This window comes from Fukomys damarensis, unplaced genomic scaffold (assembly GCF_012274545.1).
Source record: "Fukomys damarensis isolate Sample0158 unplaced genomic scaffold, DMR_v1.0_HiC HiC_scaffold_24, whole genome shotgun sequence".
NCBI lineage: Eukaryota > Metazoa > Chordata > Mammalia > Rodentia > Bathyergidae > Fukomys > Fukomys damarensis.
In genome coordinates, this window is record NW_022900936.1 from 45,421,408 (window position 1) to 45,447,982 (window position 26,575).

Below are 26,575 nucleotides of genomic sequence, written 5' to 3' on the forward strand. Positions count from 1 at the left end.
TTTCTGCTCCCATCCTTCCACGTGTTATCACTTTTCAAATCACAACTACTCTCTGCCAGGCCACAGTCATTTTTGATTGCCTTAAATATTTTCTGTTTTTACTACTTAATTAAGCAAGCTGCTCTTTTATGATCAAAGCACCCCATATTCAGAAAACTACATCTAAGAAAACCTTGGGAAAAGGTTTTCTTCACAGTTAAATCGTTACACTAATAGGCAAAACATGAACTTACTTTTAATCTCTATTTTGTTCCTTATCCTACCCCATTCAACTGCTCATGTGTTAGGGACTTAGGAATAAAGAAAAAGGTTATTTACATGAGCCAAAACAGACAAACAAAAAAGTAACTACTAAAAAGAGCAAATAGCACAACTGAAGAGAAATGAAATGGAGTAAAAAAAGTGGATAAGATGCATCAGAGAGCAGAGGTAAGGGGAAAAAATGAGAATCAAGACTTGCCATGTAAAGGTACATGATCCCAACAATGAATGTAACTGTACTGTATCCCTAAAATGTACCAATAAACTCAATAAAATTTAAAAAAAAAAGATGCATCAGAGACAATCCTTACATAGGGCACAAGGTAAATTTAGCTACCACATGATCGCTCTCAACTGTGAATCTCATGGCCAACTCCACAATTGTTGTTAATTTAACAGTGCCTTTTCTCTTACAGGACATAGAAGTTCAAGACACTTCATTGTCCTTTCTGACAGTTGGGTAACTGCAATTGGCTGGAGGGACTCCTTAAACCACAAATCAGATTTTCTTGATTTCAGAAAGTTTAAAGTTTTGGTGGCAAATAGAACTCTCATTTCTATGTTTTTAGAATTGAAGAAAGAATAGCTTGGTTTATTGTAGGGTTTATAGGTCTAGAGACCATGAACAATATTGTATGTGTACCTATTTTCTAAATTATATTTTCTCAAATTGACGTCTTAACTTAAAAATACTAATAATCTAATTTTTTACTTAGTATCACTGAGGGTCCCTTTAGAGTCCAAAGTCACCTAAGAACATTAATTAAAGGAGTAAATATTAATGTGTATACATTCAAAAGAGCCCCTATTTTATAAAGATTAAGATCCATTGCTAAAGTGTGGTGGAAGGAAAGAGTAGTTACACTTATTGATGATGGAGAAGCCTGGAATGTCCAGGGAGAAACTTTGACTTTATTAATAGATACCTTACTACTTGAAGTAGACTAATAAGAAAACACACAGATCTTGTAGAAAGTTAGTTACTCAGAAGAAATTTATGTTACTTAGTTGTTGTAATTCTACAGATCTAAAGCATTAAAAGAAAAAGGAGAAATTTGGACCTCAGATTTAACACTCAGTCCAATGATACAATTTTAGAGAGTGTTTCATGGCACATGGATATATTTCATTGAATCCAAAGGTAGCCATTAAAAACAACAGGTAAAATGTAAATTAAGATTTTTGACTATTAAGAAGATGAAGTATGAAATGGTGTGACAATAGCAATCTTAGGAAGTGAGTAACTCTGATTTTTAATTAGTAAGCAAAAAGCATTTAAGGAAAGTTACAAAAATTATTACCTAATGTTGTTTCTGGAGCCCCCGTACTATGAATATCAGGTTCAAAGCCTGGAATAGGAACTAATTAAAAGCAACAACATGAACACAGAAAAGTTGAAACACATGTGAAGAACCTTTTCTTTCAAAATAGAGTCTCAAATAACAATTATTTTTAACTTTAGAACTGACAGGAAGCAATATGTAATTGTTTCTTGACAAGATGGTAATGTTAATTCAGAATCGTTGATTGTAGAAGACATTCATAACCTTTGAATTCTGCTTTGTAGTTTACTATGATCCACGTAAAATTTTCCTTTGTATTTTGTTTTCTGATTATACATAATACAAAAGATTGCTTTGGAAATTTGTGTAGGTAATATGTGTACAAATATATATGAAAGTAACTTGTTGCATTTCTTAAAGTTGAAAAAAATGACTCTTTATGTAATCATGACTAAAACAAATATCTTTTGATGTAGATATAGCAATAAATAGCCATAAATGCCTATAGCAATATTGCTATAAACTCATCTTTAAAGAGAGAGAATGAATTTCATTCTAACTAAATCACTAGTATCCACAAATCATGTTTTTCTGAACAGTTCTATAGAGGAAGTAGATGTTAACCATACCTAATGGCTTGACTCTTAAAGGACATAATAATGGTTATACTTCCATCAAGGGCATTGTTTAAGGTACTGCTGATACAGGCTCTAGGACTCACTCCTAAAACTAAGGGATTACACATTTACCCAATTTTGTCTGAGATGCTTCAGGACTGGATGTGGTCTTAGGTCTGGGCCGTGGGCGACGTGTTCGTAGTATTTTAAGAGCTGAAGGAAGAAACTTTGAATTATTCTGGTGAAGGTGGCTTTGTAAAGAAGCTTTGTGTTTTCTAAGATATGTTATATTTCCCTGGGATTTAGTGTATATTTAAGGTTAAAATATTTTCTTCTATTTTGTCAGTTGTTTTGTACATACCGAAGATTCTTCTGAGAGGGAAAACTCACAAACAAAATTAAATCAAAGAACAAAAAGGTTTATAAATCTCTAACTTCAAAATAAACTGTGGCCAAATTGAGTGTAGGGGGCTTAGATTAGAATAAAACTTTTAAATACTCCAAGAAATTTACAGTACCATAAATTTTTAAACATTTTAATCTGTCTACATAAGATATAGATAATACCAACTTGTGTATGAAATTCAGCTTCAGCTGTGACTACTGTTTAGACAAAAGTATATAACATGAATTCAGTAAGATTATAAAGTAAAAGATATTCTAGGTGCATGCATAGCTTTTGAAAACATCAAGTAACTTCTGTTAACAAGCAATATAAAGTTGATGAACAGTAGATGACAAGACAGTCTTAGAAAGCCAATGACCAAGTGGTTAGGATGATGATGGAATAAATTTGAAAATGAGCAAGATAAAAATTGCTGAAGAACCCAGAACATAATTACCTAAAGTTGTTTCTGGAGCCTTGGTTATAAGAGAGACAGGTTCAAGGACTGTAGTCAGAACTGGCCAGAAATGATAAAATGAACCAGAGATTTAAAAAAATACTGTAAGGTTAATTTTACAAATTGATTTAGTTTAGTTTCAGAACTGAGAGAAGAGATACTCCTTTGTAGATTTATTCAAACCATGGCCATATGCACATTAAGATAATGATGTAGATTTGCAACACAGCATTGCACAGAACTAAATATTACTATGTATTCCTCAAGATATTTTCTTAGATATTTAATTGCCTGGCCCTTGCTGTTGTGGGAGTGAACTGTACAAGTTTTTATATGTCAACGTAATGTATGATTTTTGGACTTACTCAAAAAAGCTTAATAAAGATTGAGGTAATTGTCTACTCATTTGTCTGCTATTTAAATAATCATGGGTACAAAAAAATGCTCATTTGTTTGAAAGCATAAAGAGCAACACAACTGAAGAACTGTGCCATCATAACATCAGTGTCCTTGACTCAGTCAAGGTAAGACACACTTTAAAGCTGCTAGAGAAGGAAAGGCAATCTCCCTTATTGTGGGAAACTATAACTAAATGCTCCAAGTTTGGCATGTTTTAAAATTTGAAAATTTGGTAAAAGCATCATTCCCTCCAACAACAGATCTACCAAATATATCATGTAAATCCTATTGTAAAAAAAAAGGAACTGAAGCATAGTATTTCACACTTGGTGAAGGATAAAGTGCACATAGAGATTTAACTTTGAAACATAGCTTTAAGTAGTCAGTACTGTTTAAACAAATGTCCATGATTACAGGACACAATGAAGAGCAGTTTGTGATATCCTGAAATTATTTCATGTACTGTTCTCTTAAATTCGACTAATAATTTGACGTAGAGCCTAGCATAATTTCAAGATAGACTGTGAAGGAATGTCAGTGGAGTGGTCTTAAGATGATGAAGGATCTCTGATTCAACTGTGTGACAATGAAGAGGAAAAGTGTCATCTGAAGGACACACATTCTCATTACCCATGGTGTCTGGAGCTCCAGTTCTAAGAGTACCAGGTTCAAGATCTGTAGCAGGAACTAATTAATAGCAACAAAATAAATATATGTGAAAAGTCAGCAAAGTAAATATGACCCACATAATACTGCTTCAAGAGAATACACCAATTTTAAGAAAATTTATGAAATGTAATATTTGCTACTTAAACATTCTTTTAAGAGCTACTCAACTCAAGCCCACACAATCCAGGAAGCATCTCAATAAAGTCAGTGTGATATTTTTCTAGGCATCTGAATACTTGATTACAACTATTATAGAAAACTGACCTAGAAATATTAAGCACCTTACAAAAGATGCACAAGGGTTGATTTAAAAACATTGTGAATACTTAATTTCAAAAACTATTTCAGTACAAGACACATGTCCATTAATTCTTCTCAAAATACTCTTTGGATTGCTTTGAATACACTTATCTCATTGTTTTTGCCACTTTCTTAAGCAGTTCTGCAGTTCTCTTTCAGGTCTTTTGTTGCACTATCATTATTGCCTCAATATCCTTTAAAGATTGAAAATATGTATCTTCCATGATCATTTTGACTTTCAGGTCAGAGCCAGAAATCACCAGATGTCAGATTTGGTGAACAGGTGGACAAGTACTCACTGGAATGTCTTCATGAGCTCTCTTTTGCATTGGACAGCACATGGGAGCAACACTCACCATATATTTTTAGTACATCTCATAAAGGCACTCTCAAAAGAGGACTTCTAGAACTACTTTAGAAATTGGAAAGAATGATGGTATAAGTGTATTCAAAGTGAGGAGGATCAATAGGAATGTGTTTTTTACTGTAATAAAATTTTAAAAATTTAAGCACTCACCACATATTTTGATGACCCCTTTTACTTATCTAACTGGTCTGTAATTATTGGCTCTGTGGTGGAAGCTTTAATAATGTGTCTAAATAAGCTTGGGTACCACAAGTAGGCTTTATGTTTGAGAGGGGATGTAACAAAAAACACAGCAAAGTGAATCACACTAATCTTGTTAAGAATTCATATTTGGAAACAGGCTGAAATCTCATTTGAGGCAATGTGCTCAACAAAGATAATGGATATCCACATAGTGTGTGGCACCCAGAAGGGCAGCTTTTCGTTCTAATCACAAAAATGTAGTATTCTAGGTGGATAGAAAAGATTACCAAAAAAGATTACTTTTTGGGTCAGATCCAACTTTCTGAAACATAGCTTTGAGGACTTTATTTAATTGCTTGTATGAATCTTCCCAAACATAGCTATCACTACTTTTTAGAAGCCGAATTAAACTTGTTTCAAGAAGCTTGTGCCCCTTGGTTGAGTCTTATATTTCCCTTTAGTATCAACACCAAGATTTTATGACCCAATTTTGCCAACTCTTTATTGCTGTCATTCATGAACTTTCCTTTCTTTAAGGTCATAGGTGTTTATAGCACCCTAAAAATCACATTTTAAGTGCATACACCAAGTGCCTTGTTTCTATTATTTCAACCTGGGTGTGTTACATACTTGGGCAGGTTTGACCTTGACTATATCACAGTTTGAGAGATAGACACAAATCTCCTACTAATGTGTCATCCTCACAGCTGTTAATATGCCTGTAGGAAGAGGGAAGGTAAGTAATGTTTATTTCTTTAAATAAAACTTGATTCTATTTAAGACATTGATATTTTATCTTTTTGGGGGGGTGGTTATCAGGGATCGAACTCAGGACATTGCACTTGCAAGCAGGCACAATGCCACTGAACTAAATCCCCAGCCCACTGACATTTTATCTTTAAGAGAAGAATATAATTAAATGAGTGATAGTAAAATTAATAAGATGCATAGGAACATTCTCATGCAGAATGCACAAAAAATGCAGCTGCCACAATGGTCTCCGACCGTATTTTCCCTGCATACTCAACAGTGGCAGCAGCATCAGGTTACTTTGCCTTCACCCATGCAGGCTATCACTCCCACCAATGGCACTGATCATGGACTCCAAGAGATTGATTCTACTCCAACGCGTACCTCTTGGCAGAAACTTACATTTACCGGGTTTGATTTGAAAAGTCTTAGGACTTGGTGTGGTTTTAGGTTTGGGACGTGGACGACGAGTCCTTTTGGATGTTTTAGGAGCTGAGGAAAGAAAACCTTGTTATTGCTGAATTATTACAGTCAGTTATAGAGTAGAAAGACCCATGGCTCCTTGTTCTCTAAATTTACTAGATGTTTCTCATATTTTAGGATATTTTTCTTTTTAATTTGAAACTTTCATCATTACAATAGCCTGTTTCTTTTTATAATTGAGAGTCCATTGGGAGGAAGAGTCATGTATATATAATGGAATGTTTAATTCAAGAAGTAAAGAGTAATAAATACAGAATAAAAAGATTGGAAATCACTGCTAAAATATCATAGTGGTAGTGATGGTTGGTTACAAGTTCTTTGATAGTTTCCTAAAATAATACGAAAAACTAAGAACAAACATCACATAGATAATATAAATGTATGAATAAACAATAATTAAACAGTAGAACTTTAGATTCACAAGGAAACTTTCTTCTACCATAATAATTGTTAGAGTCAAGACAATACCTTTCTAAAGTCACCTTTAACAAAATACTAGTTAACAAACACACAAGATGACAAAATAACTTCACGTGTCCAAAAGATGACCTGAGTTGAATTCATGTATGAGTCTAGAAAATAATGGAATGATCATAGAGGACAATATCTTAGTCTAATTAATTAGAAGAGCCTGTGGCTATGAGATGGCTGCAATGTTTATGGCAAGGAGAAAGAAGAGTATTTGCTGAAGATCTCAACATGTTACCTTGTGTTGTTACCCAGGTCTCAGTTCTGAGTGTCACAGTTTCAAGCCCTGCAGTAGGAACTGGCCAAACTATTAAAGTAAATAAAATGATTATTTTAATGAATAAAACATCAAATTTATCCAAAATGAATCTTTCTGATGTAACATAGTTTCTGAAACTATATAACAACTTTTAGAAATTACTAAAAAGAGTAGTGTGTTTCCTTAAATTTGGTCATACCTGTCAGTTACCTATTTCCTTATTGTTCCTTTTTTGATTATTTAATTAATAATCCAAAATGGACTGTGTGGATACTGCTAAGAACTTATCTCTGGAAAGAGATGGGGGTCTCAGCATAATGAATTAAGAAGGTCATCCCTCTGTTGTAATAAAAGAAAGACTGTGCCTTCATTGGGGAAAGAACTTGCTGGTGTTTATCAGATCAAATTTCAATAGCTTCATCAAGCACCTAAGAATCTCCACCTTGGATGTCCATGGACCCACTGAGATACAGAAAGATCTTGAAAACACCTTGAAGTAAGACATTCACTGTATTAGTATTCTAGCTGGCCTTCTCTGGTTTATTTCCACTTATTTCTCTGGTTTTATTCTTTGCACCTTTCTACTCATCCATGTCCTACAGTGATTTCAAGACTCCACTCCTTTATTTCCCTGCTCCAAATATTTATGTAACACAATTTTTTGGTGGCATCCAAACATCAACCTTGTATTTACACAGATGCTGCTGAATGCCACCTTCTACATCATTTCTAAAGAAAAGGTTTCTGTTCTCAACCGTCTTGCAGTGTGAGGACCAAAACATTTCTCCTACATCTGAAGTATAACTTAAAAGTGTTAGGTTTAGAGGATAGTGAAGACACTTAATCTTTTTTTGTTTGAACTAAAAGGGCCCAATTTTTCTAAAGAAGTTTTATTTTCAAGAGTTAAATGGAAGTTATTAAGATACACAGTGACATAGAAGATTGTAGCTAGGAAACTTAAGGCACTTAGTTGCCCCGCAGATCTCCCTAGGCTGTGTTCCTCTTAACATCTACACTGTGGGAATTGCTGCTGCACATGAATTGTATTTAACTCTCACAGGGCTGAACTCTTTACTTCCAGCCACTAGGATACATTTGAGGTTTTGCTAGGTTAGACTGCTGAGACTCTTTATGCTAAAACTGCAGGGTTTACCTGGTTTAGACTCAGGTGCTTCAAGACTTGGTATGGGTTTTGGTCTGGGACATGGGTGATGTGTCCGTTGTGATGGTTTGGGAGCTGAAGGAAGAATGTTTTGTGTTACAACATACTTAACACTATCTATGATTCTGGAAGTTATGGGAGGTAAAAATATGACTCGAGAATTTATATCTTCTTAGAGATTTCCATTTTTAGTATTATATTTCTGTCATGTTTACTCATTATATATCTTCTTTCATCATAGGAAATTTCTTAAGGATAAAAATCACCTTTTTAATTCAAGAAATAAAGATTGGTAATTACAATCAAAATCTCACAAGGCAACTTGATTGGCACCAAAATGGCTATGAACCACTTCTAAATTTGAATGGATAGTGAAGGACACTATATCTGTGATTTATAATTTAATCTTTAACCTATTTTCTATGTAACCATTAAAAAAGAACATACTACTACCAAAACAGAAATGAAACAATAACATATATTTAGAGGGGAAAAGGTGAAATGCAGGTGTTTAATGGATCCTCCACGTTTTATAAACATTTTTGGTGACTATCTGTTGAGATGAGTGATAGAGACCTTTGATATATTTTAAACACAGCTTTAAGACAAACACTGAACAAAACTCAGAGTGACACAAGAGACTTATAAGAGGGTTATATGAAAAACAAATGATCTAAAGCAGATTATGCATGACTGGATCCATTAAAATAATGAATAATTGAAGAGTCTTCATATTTTTTAAAAGAATATAATTAAATGGCCACAAAGAATGACACTGTTGACAAATGAGACAAGATGAAAGTCGAGGCTTTACAATAAGAAGACAAGGATTATTGAAAATACAGTGCATCAACATTACCTAATGTTGTTCCTGCAGCCTCTGGTTTAAGAGTGACAGGTTCAATAACTATAGTAGGAACTGACAAAAAACAACACAGTAAATCAAATAAATTTAAAAAGATATGTCAGAACATTCATATCCAAGCAAATCTTACTGGTATATTAACTCTTTTATGTTTGTTCGTTGTTTTTTTTTGGTACTGGGGATGGAACTCGGGACCTTGCACTTATGAGGTAGGCAGTGGAACTACTGAGCTAAATCCCCAGCCCTGATATACTAACTCTTATAAAGAAAAAAGAAAAGCAAATTAACTCTTCAACTAAGGAAAAGAGTATCTATTTATTCTTTGAAGGTTTGGCCAAATTTTAGTCATGGTTGGTCTTAGGCTTAGCTTTGAATTACCTTAAGTAAACATAAAACTCTCCTAAGTTTTTAACTAATAAATTCTAATGGATATGGAAAACTCTGCACTGGCAAGTATTTTAATACATTTGCTTAATATATAATTAAATTATGTTTGAAAACATAATTGCCTTGTTCTTGTATGGAAGAAGAATATACCAGAACTATATTTAAGTAAACATAAATGCAGTAGGCAGTTTATTCATTTGAAACAAATATAAAAATTATTCATCAAAGTGACCTGTGTTGATCTTGCCAAGAACTCATTTATAGAAAGAGTCTGAGGCTGTTGGTAAAATCATGGCTCATAAGAGAGCAGGATAAAAGTGGTCACTAGGCTATAAAACCCAGAAGAGCATCTGTCTGCCCCAAGCCCAGCAAAAGTAGAATTCAAAGGCTACAGCTGTCTCTGTATCATCTTCTAAGTCTCTGAATCAAATTAAGAAATCCTTTTTCAACTGGCTTGATGGATACTTCCAAATATACCATTAACCACCATATTCTGACTACCACAGACATCCAGTCCTCCTGATTTGGTTCATTTTTATCTCCATTGATCCTAATCCTTCAGAAGTTCCAAGGTCCAAATTCAGCCAACCTCGATCTTTTCCTTTGCTAGATTGTTACCTTATGCTTGTTTTAAGCACATCCTCAATTCCACTGTTTTATAAATAAAACAAATCCACAGTTGGCATATCACCCGTAGTTGCCAAAGTGGTCTGGGAATATGCAAAGAACTTATAATTTAAACTGACTCTGCTAAAGAACTTTCAATTTAAGATTTGGATATAATTTGATCTTAAGAAATGTACTAGATATGTAGTTTCAAAGAAAAGTCTCACATAGTAAGAATAAAGTTTTATGGCACCAGCTGGCTCCCCAGTCATGTTCTCCTTAAAGGCAGGCAGAGCAGATGATGTGCATGTTCCCACATTCAGGGAGAATAAGAACTGTAACCACCCATGACTGACACTGCTTTGGGTTCTCATTAAGGCAGACTGGCAACATTCACTCTTATCCCAAGTAATTACAAATTTACCCAGCTTGGTCTGAGGTGCTTGAGGTCTTGGTGTGGTTTTAGGTCTGGGTCGTGGACGACGGGTTCTTTTTGTTATTTTGGTAGCTGAAGAAAGAAAAGACTTTTTTATTCTAGGTCTTGTGCCTCTGGATAGTGAGGAGAGGTTTCTCTAAAACTTTTCAAATTTTCTAGAGTTCTAGGAAATTTTTATTTTAGTTTTTCTTCTTCACTCTTTTTATTCCAATGTGTCTTTTTATCATTAATACTTCTCTTGGTATTAATGCTCATGTAAACAGTTTACATATTCACTCAAGACGTGAAGATTAGTAGCTATTTTGAGAAATAGAATTTAGAACTTTCTTGCTTGGTAAAAAATTGAGAGTAGTGAATGAAAGGAGAGATGAAATTTGGCTCATGCTAAGAAGGAGGCTTATAATTTAAGATTTCAGATTTGGGTAATTTCCTAATTGTTAAATTAGTAATAAAATATACCAATACTTAGAGCACCAAGTAAGAAGCAAAAATACTATGCAAATGGTTTTTTAAAAAAGATATAGAAACATAGATGTATAAAGGAGCGTAAGAGGAGCTTCACTGCTGATCACCCTAGGTAAGAAATAGGTCCTAATTTGTTTTAAACTCAGCTGTAACACAGAAAACTGCTACATGAAGTGCAAGGTAGCTGAACAATTTCAAACATACTACCTGGCCATTTAATTCTTGAACTAAATTCGTGGCCCTGTCTCTTATTAAAAAAAAAAAACTTGCTTTTAAGATACTTCAAACTTTTCAGATGACAAAAGTAATTAAATGGCAGCAGTGGATGATAGAAATCATCTCGACAGGAGGAAAAGACATGTAATAAGGACAGAGACTGAAATACAATGAGCAGCAAAAGCATTTGTCAAGGAGCACAGGCTTGTTACCTAATGTCACCTCAGAGGTCTCAGTTCTAAAAGTAACAGGTTCAAGTTCTGTAACAGGTTCAGCATCTGTACCAGGAACTGAAGTAACAAAATAAAAGAGTTTTGGAGTTTTTTAAAAACATACCTATATATATAGATGATAAATAGATGGAGCAATAACATTCACGTCAAAATGAACTATGCCAGTGAAATATTGCCTCAAATAATAATAATAATAGTAATAATAATAATACGTATATATATAAATTTAGGAGATATATATGTATTAATATAGAGAGGGTGTATAGTTAGGTATTCCATCTCATAAGCTCATCATCATCTTTGGTCTCATTTAGCATTACTACATGCAAACACTTGTCTCTAATTACAATGCTTGGTCATCTAAATCCAATATGAAAGACTTTAACCAGGACATTTTTACATGTGTACTTAAATGTGTTTCTAACCTTTCTCAAGAAGCAAATGAAATACTAACTTACATTTGTTCAGACTCTAAATAAAGATGGCATATACTAGAATTATCAACTTATGTTTGCAGAAAAAGTTTTAAAATATCCAAACAGCAAAAATGACTAAAAATTATTCAACAACCTGGCTGACTGAGTAGCAAAACATCTTTCCTACCACCTCTTGTTAGAGGAAAGATTGTACACATCCTTTTAAATCATAAACTCCTTTCCAAATACGAGCACATAATAGACCCTCAGGATTCCATCACTAGGAGGAATGTTAGATTTTTCACCAATGTCTGGCTACCAGGTCCTTAACCAAAGATGCTGTATTTATTGGTGCGCTCTAAGGTACATCTGGACTTTGAGTGTTTGTAAATTTATGTTTGTGTCCTTTGGGACATTTTTTCAAAGTAAAAAGAAAAAATAACTTTTAGTTATTTTCAAGCTTCTGGTTCTGCAGATTATAGAGTTTGAACGATCTGCAAGTTTTCCAAACCCTAACAAATTTTCTTGAGTTTCAAGAAATGTATTTTTATAGTGCAAATGTTTTATCCCTAATATGTTAGTGCATCTACTTTTGTTATTGAAAACACTTTGGGGCAAAACTGCCCTACAAAATAAAGTTATTAATTCAGAAAGTCAAGATTGGTCAAGATTGGAATTTTCTTTTTCTTTTTTTTTTTTTGTACCAGGGATTGAACTTGGGACCTTGTGTTTGCAAAGCAGGTAGTGGCATCACTGAGCTAAATCCATGGCCCAGATTGATATTTTCTATAAGTCATATTCTCCTGGAGTTCTTTGACCTGATTAGAAAGCTTGAGAGTCATCTAAACTATGGTGGAGAGGGAGGGGGAGCCAGTTGCACATTATGATGTGGTTTGTTATTTAAATCTATTGAGCTGTATCATAAATATCAGTTATTTAATTCACTAAAATCCACTACCCAAATGTTAACAAAGAAGAAAAATCTAGATTAAAAAGGATGAGCAGAGAAACTTTCCTATTGTAGTAGCTTATTTTGCATATATCATAGTCAGATACTCCTAAGGATATATTAATTTTACTCTAATAATTAATTCTGGTTAAACCAACAACATAAAGTAATATGAAAAAAATTTAAGTTACAATGCAGATGATATCACAAACTAGATTGATGCATGCCTCTTTTACAAACAAGAGGCAATATGCTCTGTTTGTATGTTCAACTCTCATAAAATGAAAAATAAATTAGATGGCAGCAGAGAATAAGTTTGACAGTAGTAGAGAAAATGTTTGCTGGAGGTAGGCAAGTGGCATTACCAATTGCTGCTTCTGGAGCCTCTTTTACAGGAGTAACTTGTTCAAGGACTGCAGTAGGAACTGGTCAAAAATAACAAATCAAACCAAAAAACATTAAAATTCATCAAAACTCAGAACATTCACTTGCAAAGAATTCTAGCACAAAACAAATGCGGTTTGTAACCTGAACTGAGGGAACACAGCACCATTGTCTGTAGATGGTCATCCCTTGAGAGGGATTGTCATTAACTCTGTAACAATAATATCCATGTAAACTTTTTTTACCTTTGATGACTGGAAATCTAACTAATACAAACCGCTATGGTGTAGTCCTGTAGGGGTCCACTGTGATTAAAGTTATGCTCTGTGAGGTGATGCTGTTAAGAAATGGTGGGACCTTTGGAAGTCTTTAGGTCATCGGAGGTGAGAGATAGTTTGTACTACACCCTGGATGTTCTTGTGCAATCCCTTGAGTCCTTGAGAGAGGAGTATTATAAAAGAAGCAACATTGGCTCCTTTCACACACTCTGCCTCTGGTTTGAGATATAATCACTTGCTCCTGCACATGTACTTGCCACTGCTATCTGTGCCATGAAGTAATGCAGCCAAGGAGCACCCCTCACCACAGAAACCATACTATGCCATTTGGATTGTGAACCTTCAATTCCATGAGCTAGATAAACCTCTTCCTTCTAAGTAGCTTCTGTCAAGTACGTCATTATAATGAACAAAGGTACTAAATGGATCATGCTCATCTTACCAAAAACTCATCTCTGGAAAGGGCCGCTAGCCCTTACTTAAGTGAGCAGGATAAGAGGGCATCTCTCTGTCCAATACCCTGAGAAATCCTGACTGTGTATGGATTCTTAGATGTAACCCAAACTCCTAATTATTTCAACATTCAAACTTCTCATCTAGTCCTGCGGCTATTTAGCTACAGCACCTTCACTAAAATGTTCTAATCAATACCTAGAAGCCTGAAAGCTTCCACTGGTGAATGAAATGCCACCTCCTCTAACTCTCTCATACATTTCCTGCCATTCTAAGCTTTCAGATTACCTCCACTCCAGAAGGATTCCTTCTATTATTTTTTCTATTTGTAAATACTTGGAAAAAATAAAAATAACCCAAAGAAGAATGTGCAACAGAGACTTTACAGCTGACAAAGCCTGAAATACCTACTTTTGGTCACTGTTACAGAATACATTTACCAGTGCCTAATCTGGATACTTACTAGGACTCACATGACTAGAATTACCAAGAAATAATTTCCCATTGTTACAAAGACACCTACATGCTCTAGTTGTTTCAGTTTACCACACAATATCCAGTATTTAAGGGGTGAATAGAATTGAGTGAGCAGTAAATTAAATTAATATTGGAGAGAATATTTAATTCATAGAGAATATGGAAATTGGGTACCACTCCATCTCCCCTGCCCTCTTTCTGATTATCTGGTCCAATATGAAACCAGCCACTGCTCCTGACTTGCTACTGTACTTTCTGTGAGCCCCTAGGATGTGCTACTGAGATTCCTAAACCAGGTCCCACACATTTACCTGGTTCTGTTTGAAGTGTTTCAGTACTCTAAGTGTTTTTAGGTTTGTGATGTGGACAGTGTGCTTTTTGAGGCATTTTGGGAGCTAAAGGAAGAAACCTCAGGTTAATAGTGTTTTGGATTTCAGATACTGTGGCTTCCTATACTTGTTCTAATTTCTTGAGTCTCAGAAAATTTTTTTTCACTTGAAATATTTTCCCCTATTTTGTAAGTGATCTGCAAATTATTTGCATTTTCTAAAAAACAAAAATCAGAGAACCTGAGTTGATATAGCAAGAATATTTCAAACCTATTCTCACAGGGATTTCTGAACATTGAAAAGTTCCAAAATCTTGCTGAATTATTGGATGTGTGCAGGCATGTAGAGAGATTTCATACTAATGGTGATACTTATAATTTAAATTCAGCAGCCCAAGGAATATTTTCTGCTTTACTCTTCCTTAAATAAAACTTTGTCATTATCTAAAACGGTAAAACAAAACCGAGCAGATGGTACAAATATAGCAATTTAGATCTGCAAAATAACTGCTACACTGTAATAGCTGTGCCAATTACTTACCCTAGATGAGGCATAGACACCCTACCCCCACAACTGATTGTTTGAAACTCAGTAACAAATAATGTGATGATTAAAATGTCACATGGGAGCAGACACCACAAATTCAAAGACATTATATTGCAGATGAAAAAGTAAGTTCATGCTTGGATCACTAAAAATAAAATATTATTTTAACATATGAATTGAACAGCAGGGGATGACACAGAAGCCTTGTGAAGTGTAAGAAGCATGGTATGATGCTGATGAAATGGTAGGAAATGCAGATGCTAATGCACACATATCATTACCTAGTGTTCCTGGAGCCTTGGTTCTAAGAATAACTGGTTCGGCAATTGTGGCAGGAACTGATCAGAAGTAATAAAAACCAAAGACATCTTGTGAGTGCTTGGAGTTTCAGAAAATAAATCCTACTAGTGAAAATAAGGTTTATAAGACTTCAAAGTTTATTTTTAATATTCATAACTGCAGAGAAAGTAAATGTACTTATTCATTTGACTATATCACCAAACTGATCAGGTACGCATTTTATTCAGAATATGATCAGTCATAGACTTAGACCACTGAGCATGTCCTTGGGGCCACTCTAAAATCTCATGGTTGGTTAATTATTTGATTTGATCTAGCATGAACAATTCTGCATTCTAATAATGAAAATCTGTTTCATTATTATGTGACAAAGATTGTGACAAAGACATTAGCACTTTTGTACAAGCCAAAACCAAAAAATCAACTATTGGCAGTAATCAAGATGGCAAATGCAATAAACAGTGAAGGTATTTGAACATAAATGTAGTCTAATAGACAGACTATGGTGAGTACCAATAATTCTTTTCCCTGGTATTAACACCTTTGTGTAATTAACCCCACCCCACCACTTGACTTTGTGCTGAACCTGTGATTTACCTCTAACTAACAGAAAAAGCAACAGGTGATAGGCTGCCACACCATTATGTGTCTGCCATGCTAGCAGAGAGAGAGAGAGAGAGAGAGAGAGAGAGAGAATATGAATGAAGATTATGAATTATAAAAAGGCATTAACACTAAAAGGAAGGAATTGTTGGGTGTCATACTAGGATATTTCCATCACATATAGTAACTGTCAAAAGGCAGCTGAGACTATACCCTTTAAGTTCTTTGAGAATACATCCCTACCTAACAAGAAGAGCAACCTCTCAGTTTTTGTCAGCATTGGGCTGGATATTTTCAGTTAAAAGGACAGAAAAATCATGTTCCGCTCAGAAGTAGAAACACTAAAGCATAGTGAATCAAATTTAGGCTCCAAGACCCCTTTTATTCTTCCTATGGGGCCATTAAACAGGAGCACATAAGTAAGTTACCCTCTTGTCTGGGGAGTCACCTTCAATACGCTGCTTTTTTCTCAGCCTTTGTTCCTTAATCCCTCCATTTATTCATATTGTACATTGATTACTTCCCAATTATCCTGGATATATTTCCCTTCTAAATATTCACCATGTTCCTAGCATGTAGCATCATACCATTAAAGAAATTATTTTATATTTGCATGAACATGCTGCCTTATATTTCTGTCTGTTTATGCAACAACAGCTTTTATTTACTATTGCAGTATAAACTATTTGGTAAATAAAACATACCTCCAGTTTCTGATACATAGGCTCATATAGTTTGGGGAATTAGAAAAGACTTTAAAAGTAATTAACTTGAACTGATTAAATTGCTTCAATACTACTCTGAGCACCTTTACTTTAAGACAGAGATGGAATTTAATAGTAAGAAAAGTGAATAACATGGCTATTGATAGAGAGAAGTTTCCACCGAAGGAAACATGAATCCCTTGGCCATCTCATGTTCTCTTCACTAATGAGCAGCTTTTACTTCCAGGAAATATATGGGGCACATTTCCCCCATGTGAAATATATGTCCTAATGAATTTTGTGGTCATGAATTTAGGGTTCCAACTCGGACAGACTGAACAGATTCTTTAAAGTGGATAGCACATATTTACCCAGTATTGTCTGAAGTACTTCTGGATGGTGCGTGGGTTTAGGTATGGGATGTGGATGGTGGGTTCTTTTTGTTGGAGCTGAAGGAAGAAAATTTAGGGTTAATATGGTGCTGGTGACTCCATAAACAGTAACTAGGAGGACTATGATATGGTTCCAAGTTTTCTACAACTTGTTAGAGTTTGAGTTGAGAAAACTTTGTCATTTAGTTTAAAATGCTCTCTTTAGTATAATGATACTGATAAGTGACAGTTCTCCAGGGACTAAAATTACACATATGATTATGTTTAAGAAACTTAGGGACTATCATTATTTTCTTAAAAGTTTTCCTAACTCAAAACTGGTTACAAACTCTAATGATGTGAGAATAATTCAAACCAACTTTATAGTATTCACCTATATTTTAAAATGACTAGGCCTGGGCACAATTTTCACTTGGTTATTTGCTAGAATAAGTCTATGAAATTCACTAAAACATCAGAAAAGCCAAAGTGATTATCAAGAACTTGAAATATATGAAATTAACCGCTTGAAGAAATTGCATGGTATAACTGGCATTGAATTTGCAGTCTAAATGAGAGGCATATGAGAACACATACTTGGATTTTGGCTCTAACAGTACTGTTTAGGGACTCAGATTGACATGACACAATCTCAAACTGGGATATAGCTGTATTGAGTTAGGTCCAGGCACATTTTTATAAAAAGGAAGAATATTTTAAAATGAATTGTGTAATAGGATGAGAACGGAGGATGGCACAATCACCTACTCAGAATCACAGGAAAGCTTGACAATGAATAAAAACAAGTACGTGTTAAAGGACATAGAGATTCATTACCTAAAGGTGGTCCAGGAGTAACAGGTCCAAAATCTGGTGTAAGAAATGACCATGAGCAATTTTTAAAAGAAAATGTCAAACACGTGAGAAAATCCATCAAATTTTCTTAAAAATGAACTTTGGTAGTCTAGTATTGTTTCTATAGCCAGAAAGCAAAATATAAAAGTCTTTTTCTTCTTTCTTTCTTTTTTCTTGGCACCAGGGTTTGCACCCGTGTCCTCATGTATGCTAGGTAAATGCTCTACCACAGAGCTACATCCTCAGCCCTTCAAAGTTTTTAAGTGAGAATGCATAGATATTTATTTAAAAAACGTGCTTATATCTCTAAAATTTTTACATGGTTAGCTACAACTTTTACTTTTTAAAAATATGATCTGATAGTACAATAGAAAATCCTGCTCAGAAAACTCTTTAGGCGCCTAATAACATCATGTTTGACAATTATGAGCAAAGAACATGAAAGTATAAAATACAACACTACAGAATGGAGAACAAAGCCTAGGTCATGATAAGTGCAATTGTTGATATATTTCAGCAGACATAATGGTGAATAACCAAAATAAACAATGCTTTTGTTGTTGTTGTTGTTGAGAGTCCACTTTGGAAAAAGAATGATATCTTGGTCTAAAGAAGGTCTACAAAGAGGTAAATACAGAGGTCACTTAGTCCACAGAACTTGTTAGTGCATTTGCCTGCTATCAGGACGGAAAAGACCAGACTCTGAACAACAGGAGTGCATGTTGTGGCTCAAATGCAATCATTAAAGGCAGGCATTCAAGGTCCTCCACCTGGGCTTTCTAAAAGCATCCCTGCTGAGCCGATCAAACATTACCTTCCTCACAACCAGGTTGAACTTATAATTTGCAGCATACTGTCACCTACACACATAGCACCTTCCTCTTTGTTTATACAATTTCTGCTCATACTGGTAACAAATCTACAAACTCTTCAGATTTCAAGGTCCACATTACATATGTCAGCCCATGGAATTTTTGCTTCACTAAGCATTAACTATATGCTTAACAGTTGGTAAAACAATATGTAAATATTTGCTTTTGCCAACATCTATTCATGAAGTCTCCAAGAATAGCTTTCTTTCTTAAGTAATTTATCTCTAATGTAGTATCTAATAAAAAGTCACGACCACTTGAATTAAATTTGTTAACTAGATATCTAACTAGATAAGTTTTCTGAAAAGCAAAATGTAGCTGAATGTCAGTAAAATAAATAAAATGCTCAGATAACAAGGAAATCCTCCTGCAAACAACATGAGAGTGTTAAAGTCTTTGGCCAGTGCTGGTGAACCTCTGACACATGTACTGCAGTGGGATGTTTGTATCATTGAAAGTGCTAAAACATTCTCCATCCCTGCCTTGGGCCTTCACCCTTAAAGATCATATGAGTTATTAAATGGCTTATTCAACTTCCATCACAATATAAACAACATAATATTTACCTGGTTTAGTCTGAGGTATCTTTGGGTTTAATGTGCTTTTATGTTTGGGCCGCGGACGACGAGTTCTTGCTCGTTGTGTTATTTTTGGAGCTAAAGAAAGGAAACTGATTATTGTAGTTTCAGAACACTAGAAGCTAAAGAAAGAGTTACATGTGATGTTAGGTTTTCAAAATTTTGCCGACTTTTTCATGAGACTTAACAAAAATATGTCATTTTGGATTGAAATTTCCATCTGGTCATCTGCATGTACATAAAGACTTTTGGGGGGCTCTACTGACAGTTCTTTTGAGAATGACAAACACATAATTTTTATTGTTCTGAAAACTTTATTACTATTTGCTGGTATCAGGTTATCACAAATGGTCAAGACACTAAGAAATTCAAGCATACAACTTGTCAATATCACATCAAGACACAACACTGGATCACCTGCTTTTTGAAGATTGTATTTAGAAATTAGTTGGTTTGACATAAAGCCAAAAAAATTATTAAAATAAGCATATTTCATTTCCTGAAATCATTACTGCATAATAAAAATCTCCCACACATCCTAAAACAACAGAAAGTCAGAAGCCCACAGAATTATAATTCATGTTTACGGGACAGACATTCCTAATTGTATTTGAAATTCAGCTTTAATACTTCAAACACTACTTGAGTAGACCCATGGGCTCTGTAAAACATTAATAAAGCTGGATAACATGGGAAACTCTTAATACCAGCTGAATACAGCTTCATAAGCAAGTAACCAGTTTTCAGCACTTCCATAATACATTTAAAATGGGGAATATAGTTGAATGATGAAAGGATAATAACAGAATGAGGAGAAAAATCTTATGAAGAAAAATACCCTTTAACTCTACAAAATAGCGACAGAACAAACAATGAGTAGAAAATGCAGGTGCTTGAAGACATAAAATGTTATTACCTAATGTTGTCACTGGAGTCTCAGTTCTCAGAATTACTGGTTCAATATCTGTGGTAGGAACTAATGAAAAGCAATACAGTAAATGACAAAGACTAAGAAATTTTTAAAATTTATGTTAAAGTTGAATCTTCTTAAGTCTATAATATTTGAAAAGCATTTCTGAACTCTGGGAATATTTGTTATGTCCACTAACTGGCCATAATGTTGCATCCATTTGTCTTATAAGATAGGTATGTTATATAAAAAGTATTTTTCTGTGATGAAATTACTCTGAAAAAAGTATATTAAAACCTATAGCTATCTGACAGGATTTTTATTCATTAATTTTTTTAAAGCTGCATTAGTTGTGAGGAGTATCAGAAAATGTCGTTAATCAGTGTATTTACTGAATCTATGGAACAATGGTGAAAGGTAAATTTGTGCTTTTTCATCAAAATAAATGTAAAGTTGCTTCTTACTATTTTTCCTTATTTATCCCTCCATTTCAAATGGAATTTTTAGGAGATAATTATTTAAGTTAGGAATGGAGATGATTAAGAAAAAAGTTTGTGAAGTAATAATGCAAGTTTTTGCCTAAGTAAATAGGATTTTTATATTTCTACACTATTCTGAATAATTACACACAGATATGAAATTCAATAAGAATTACAACTTTGATATTAGTGTCTCCATTTATTTTTTATTAAAACTAGAAGACCACATATAACATTCAAATTTCTCATCATCAAATATCCTTTAAGCATTTACACAGAGTCTGACTCTTCCTGATTAAATGTCACAGCACAAAGCTGATTTAATATTCAAGAATTAATGGCAGAGGAGAAGGAAGAACTCAGAACAACAGGTGAAAACTATATTTATAACTGATTTGCTTTCAAACAGAAATATGAAATCCCTATTTTGTTTGAAACTTTGTCACAAGATAAATTTATCAACAGAAAAGTTCAACCGCATTTGAATAGCATGGAACTCAGGAAGAAAGAAGTTTCACAAGACAGAGACAATAATGTGCCATCATCACAAACTCCTTATAAACAAACACACAGAGAATAAGCTCCAACAAGCTTTTTCTTTGCTTCCCCGTGTATCTATAAACAGTACCCACATACAAGCACAACTTTCTAGTCAAAAAAGAAGAGATGGACACAGCACTTGAGACTTTTTAAATAGCATGAAGCAATATGAATGTCTCTGAAGGTGACTGAGGAAAGAATAACATTCAGGTGTTAGAAGCTAAGCAAATGTAAGAATGCCTAACTTGATGTTAAAATGGCCTCTGATGAATATAGTAAATAATTTTTTGAAAATAAATGGAAAAGAGGCTGAATACCAGTTGTGCAACATAAGAAAAGACAGACAACAATGAAAGAGATGAGAAGGGCGAGCTCAGGGAATTCTAGCCCAAGAAGGCCTTCTTACCTATAGTTAAGGACAGAGCTTCAGTCTCAAATGTAACCAGCTCAAAGGCTCCATCATTTAAACCAACAGAAAAGGAACAGTCAGTAACTCTTGAGTACTCATTAATGTTTAATTTAGAGAATACAGAACTTGGCTCATTCCACATTGTATAAACTGACTTCTCAGTAGGCTTATTTATTATGAGAGATGCTGTCTTAGCAAATTAGAACTTTAAAATAAAAACAAAAAAATTAACTACAAAATATTGGAGTTTTCAGAATTCTTATATAAATATCCCAGTCACTTAATAATTATTGTTTAATATTTAATTGGGTATTTTAAAGGAAGCCAGTCTACAAAGGAAGAACACAGGGTCAGCCTTTTGTATGTACCATCTAATAGTGATTGCCAAACCACTTTAAAATATTTTCCATACACAGAGAAATCAAACCTCCTAATCATTACAAGTTCACAATACAAGATGTAAAATGCTTTAAGAAAATGGAGCTGGGCATGTAGCACACTCCTGTAATCCCAGCACTGATGAGTCTGAGGTAGGAGAATCACTTGGAGTTCACCAGTCTGGGATACAGACTGAAACTTTGTCACAAAACAAAACAACCCACTAAACACCATCACCACCAACAACTAGAAAACCAAAACAAAAAAGGAATCTGTCATATCTATCAGATAATGAGGTCTAACATTTACTAATTTTTTATCCATGCATTGATTTATTTAATTAGCAATTAAACATTAGTGCAGCAATTTTGAGAAGATAATCAACAAAATCATGGCACTTGGGTTTCTATGCTTTATATAATGTGCAAACACCTACAGCAACAATTTCAATAATATTTCTAAATCAAAAAACTTTGTTAAGCTAAAGCACTGGAAATTGTTTACTGGATTTTGTTGCTGGCATATCTGGATTTGCTGTGATTTGGGGTTTAGGAAGTAATTGAACTGGTGGCTTTGAATCTGAAGAAAAAAGGGTGCTATAATTAATGCCATAGATTAATTGTAAGTGTGAATTTGATTGTTACTTAAACAGAGTTTTTTTTCTAATAGGTCAAGGTATTGAAAGTAATGATTACCAGGCTTGATTTGGGGTACATCTGATCTGTGTGAAGTTTTAGGTCTCTTAGATGGTTTAGGTACTAAAGAAAAAGGTATGAAAAATTAGCAGAATGGTCCCCTGGCTGTGTCTGTCAAAATTAAAGACATATAAGTTAAGTAAAAACACTGTAAAAATTTAATGGATATATAAAAATTAATTCATGCTGTACTGGAAGGGTAGGATAAGTGTTCATTTTAGCTACACACAAGCATCATTAATTTTTCCCTTCAGGAAAAAACTTAAGTTTTCCTTTAAAAGAACACTTACAATGTATCTTTGAATGAATAATGATAATACTGCCATAAGACATTTTTTACTTTGTAAATCGTTGCAAAAACAATGAAGTTCTTGAGTGCTACTTTTCTTGGTAGGTTGTCTTCAATACAAAAATAGTAAGAAAGTTAAAAAATGCTTAGGAGGACATCTGGAAAATAATACATAAACACTTGATGTTACACAAGTGAACAAATATTACATGGCTGCTGTTGGAAGTTTGCAAAGCAAAGCAGTGACAAATTGATTGTGAATGGTGAGAAGTTACAATGAAGTAATTATAGTCATCAGTACTAAAAAAATAAAATCAACTTGGGACTTTTAATATTCTCAAGTTTCAAAGACTACAACTAGTTTTATATTGGAACCTAGACCAAGAAAGACCTATGATTATCCAAGTATACCCAAAAATATTTTTCAAAGAAACTGAAAAACTGAAAAAAAGCTGAAGAAATCATTATTCATGCAGATTTTTAGAGAAAGTCTCACACGCTGAATAAATAAAGCAATGAAATACAGCATAGCACTGAAGAAAAAATTGTCATTTTCTTTCAGTCTGAAATCAGCACAGAAGTCCCTGAGAAAGACTTGATAGATTTCTTAATACCAGTACACATGTGATCAAGACAGAAAGTCAGGGGGGAATCAGCAAGTCATGTCCAAGACCACAGACCTTCCCTAAATGAGCACATCAGATTCTGTGGAGCTCTCCTATCTTCAGGTCTTTCTGACCCAGACAGAAAATAGAAAGGAAGCATGGGATGGAATTGTAATGAATAGTAGAAATGCAGTCATGCCTGGGGTGGAGTTGGAAAAAGCAAAAGTGACAACCTGTGAAAGCACTTGAAAGGGGTAGAATTACCGATTCTGGGTACCAGGGACTCCGGGTATACTGTAGCTGGTTCCAGAGCTATAGAAGCAAAAAAAAAAATAAAAAAAAAAAAAAAAAAAAAAAAAAAAGAACATCAAGTAAATCAGAAAGTGGCATCAGGAGGAAGGAACATCATGCCTCAGTCTAGGATGCTCTATGCTCTACCTTATTCAAATACTGTTATTCTGAATATGATTTTCCTTTAAAATTTTCCCCATTTACTCCATTTCTCCTGCTTGTTTTATCATACATTTTCTATGAATATATATCAAATGTAAGATTTTTAAAGGGCCTTATTTTAATAACTCACCTAATAGAGGGCCTTTCTACTATGTGTATTTAATGACTACAAATAAATATACTTTATGAAATATAATACTATATGTAATATGCACATAAAAAGTAAGTATAGATGTTCAAATATGAAAATTAACTATTATTGGTTCCTAAAACCCAACTGCTCAGGTAGCCAGTAGTTACTGAGTTAAAAGCTAACATATTCCACTTTCTGTGTCAACTGGAGCCCTGAAAGTCTCATTTACCAGGTTTGGACTTGGGCACTTCTGGGCTACGTGTAGGTTTAGGGCGGGGGCGACGACCGGGTCGTTTGGTCTTTGGTGGAGCTGAAGAAAAAAATTTGCTAGTTAATGCTTCAGGAAGGTGGCTTTATAAACTGATAATAAATATTTCTTATATCTTACAAGCTTACTTAAGCTTTTTGATTTATCATGGATATCTCATTGTGTTTTACAAGTTTTTATTGTTATTTACCCAGTTAAATAGGCATTAAATTTTTTTATCCAAGGTTTGTAAGCTGCCCAAGAGACCTCCTATTTTTTTACTTGAGACAGGAAACCTCAGAAATATTATGTACAGTTTAGAGGAGACAGTCTCTAAATTCACATACACCTTTGAAGGTGTATGCTGAAGGGGAGCATTAGAAAGGCTGTCTTTTGAGAAGCTATCAGTGATGAAAATTAGGCTTAATATTCAAAAGAAGTTTTTCATTTTGTATTTTTAAAATCCACAAATCAATAATACACACAAACAACTTTGAATTCAGAAGTTCCTTTAAGAGACACAACTTAAAAATGAAATAGATTTATAAACTATAGGTAAAATACTTAATTTTTTTTTGCAGAAATAAGAACAGAGTATGCTAACACAAGTGGACAATGATGAATAAATCCATGAATGTGACCCTGCCAATAAAGACATCAGCAATTAGGAAGAGAGGAAACAAAGGTCACCCACTCAATAACTGTATAACCTAATGTCATTAAAGTTTTAGTTTCCAGTGTTCCAGGTCCTAAAGCTGCATAAACCACCATTAAGGAGAAATAAAGGTTGAAGGGAGGACAGGGGAATGGGGACAAAATAAGAACCAAAACAGATTATGTAAAGGTGCAAATTTCCAATGATGAATGTCATTATATTATATACCTTAAATGTACCAACAAAATTAATTTTAAAAAGAAATAAAAATAAAGGAAGAAATGACAAATCTATTTAAATACAAGATACACAATTTTTAATTATTAGATTGAGCACACATAAATGATGAACTTTTATTTATATAACAAGTACCTTTTCTATTTAAATTGACTCCTGTGCTTTCAGATGAAGTGAATAAAAATGTAGCCAGTCAGTTCAGTTTGGAAAGAGAAATGGAAAAAAAAAAAAGCCAGGCATGATTCTCTTTTGGAAGATGTGAATGTAATAAAATAAGTAGTTCTTATTAGAGGAAAATCTGGGTAAAAATTGGCTAAGCTGGACCAGAATACATCTATTTTGCTCTTTTAAGAAAAACTCTCTAAAGATTCAGCGTATGTGTGTGTTCACGTGTTTCACTTTTAACGGATATCCTAATGACACATCAGGGTATTTATATCTGGAAAGATCATAGTGCTTTCCAAGAAAGCCTGCAAATGTTAGAATTTTGAAAAGGTAGAAAAAACAACTCCCAAAGTAAAAGATGCAAATACTCCCTAGGGAACTCAGGAAACTCCACTGAAAAAACCCAGTTTAGAACAAGCCAAGGACAAATTCCTCCAATATAAGGCAGGACAATAAAGAAGGTATTAGTGAAAATTAGCATGGCTTGCACAGATGTCTGTCTCAGAGCCTTTGTTCAGACAAGCATGGGTACAAAATAGATACTCTGGCAACAGTAGCTGAAAAAAGATCTGAAGAACAATTAAGATATATTTTAAAAACAAACCAACGCTAAGTACAACGTTGAGGACAGAAGGTATTAAAGAAAGATCATCCTTTCACATTAATTAAAGGAAGCTTCATTACCTTTTGTTGACTGTGGTGGTGGTAAAGTCAGAGGTTCTGGGGCTGCAATAAAAGCAAGTAATATCAAAGGCAGGGCTGAAAAGATCTGAAGAACAATTAAGATATATTTTAAAAACAAACCAACGCTAAGTACAACGTTGAGGACAGAAGGTATTAAAGAAAGATCATCCTTTCACATTAATTAAAGGAAGCTTCATTACCTTTTGTTGACTGTGGTGGTGGTAAAGTCAGAGGTTCTGGGGCTGCAATAAAAGCAAGTAATATCAAAGGCAGGGCTGAAGAGCACATTTAAAGTAGAAATTAACTGTTCTTTTTTTTTTTTTTTTTTTT

At 34.1% G+C, this 26,575-nt stretch overlaps 1 protein-coding gene across 4 annotated transcripts in view; it reads right to left on the reverse strand.

Moving 5' to 3' along the window:
• The window catches only part of Abi3bp (ABI family member 3 binding protein), a 244,480-nt gene that overhangs the window by 65,604 nt on the left and 152,301 nt on the right, over positions 1–26,575 (reverse strand). The window contains exons 18-39 of one of the 4 annotated variants that reach the window (XM_033768044.1): positions 26,446–26,487; positions 24,487–24,567; positions 23,936–23,983; positions 22,778–22,840; positions 22,587–22,661; positions 21,702–21,749; positions 20,283–20,342; positions 19,355–19,444; positions 17,899–17,931; positions 17,062–17,139; positions 15,365–15,421; positions 12,982–13,041; positions 11,231–11,308; positions 10,326–10,409; positions 8,903–8,962; positions 8,035–8,118; positions 6,861–6,929; positions 6,074–6,163; positions 4,033–4,089; positions 3,004–3,063; positions 2,294–2,374; positions 1,563–1,622 (exon numbers count right to left, since the gene is read on the reverse strand). The exons of 1 other annotated variant lie outside the window; for it this stretch is intronic. In XM_033768044.1, the coding sequence (XP_033623935.1) occupies positions 1,563–1,622; positions 2,294–2,374; positions 3,004–3,063; positions 4,033–4,089; positions 6,074–6,163; positions 6,861–6,929; positions 8,035–8,118; positions 8,903–8,962; positions 10,326–10,409; positions 11,231–11,308; positions 12,982–13,041; positions 15,365–15,421; positions 17,062–17,139; positions 17,899–17,931; positions 19,355–19,444; positions 20,283–20,342; positions 21,702–21,749; positions 22,587–22,661; positions 22,778–22,840; positions 23,936–23,983; positions 24,487–24,567; positions 26,446–26,487 (1,458 nt within the window). Of the gene's footprint in view, positions 1–1,562; positions 1,623–2,293; positions 2,375–3,003; positions 3,064–4,032; positions 4,090–6,073; positions 6,164–6,860; positions 6,930–8,034; positions 8,119–8,902; positions 8,963–10,325; positions 10,410–11,230; positions 11,309–12,981; positions 13,042–15,364; positions 15,422–17,061; positions 17,140–17,898; positions 17,932–19,354; positions 19,445–20,282; positions 20,343–21,701; positions 21,750–22,586; positions 22,662–22,777; positions 22,841–23,935; positions 23,984–24,486; positions 24,568–26,245; positions 26,288–26,445; positions 26,488–26,575 lie in introns of all 4 variants that reach the window. 2 more of the 4 variants (XM_033768043.1, XM_010639621.3) reach the window with 2 other exon arrangements.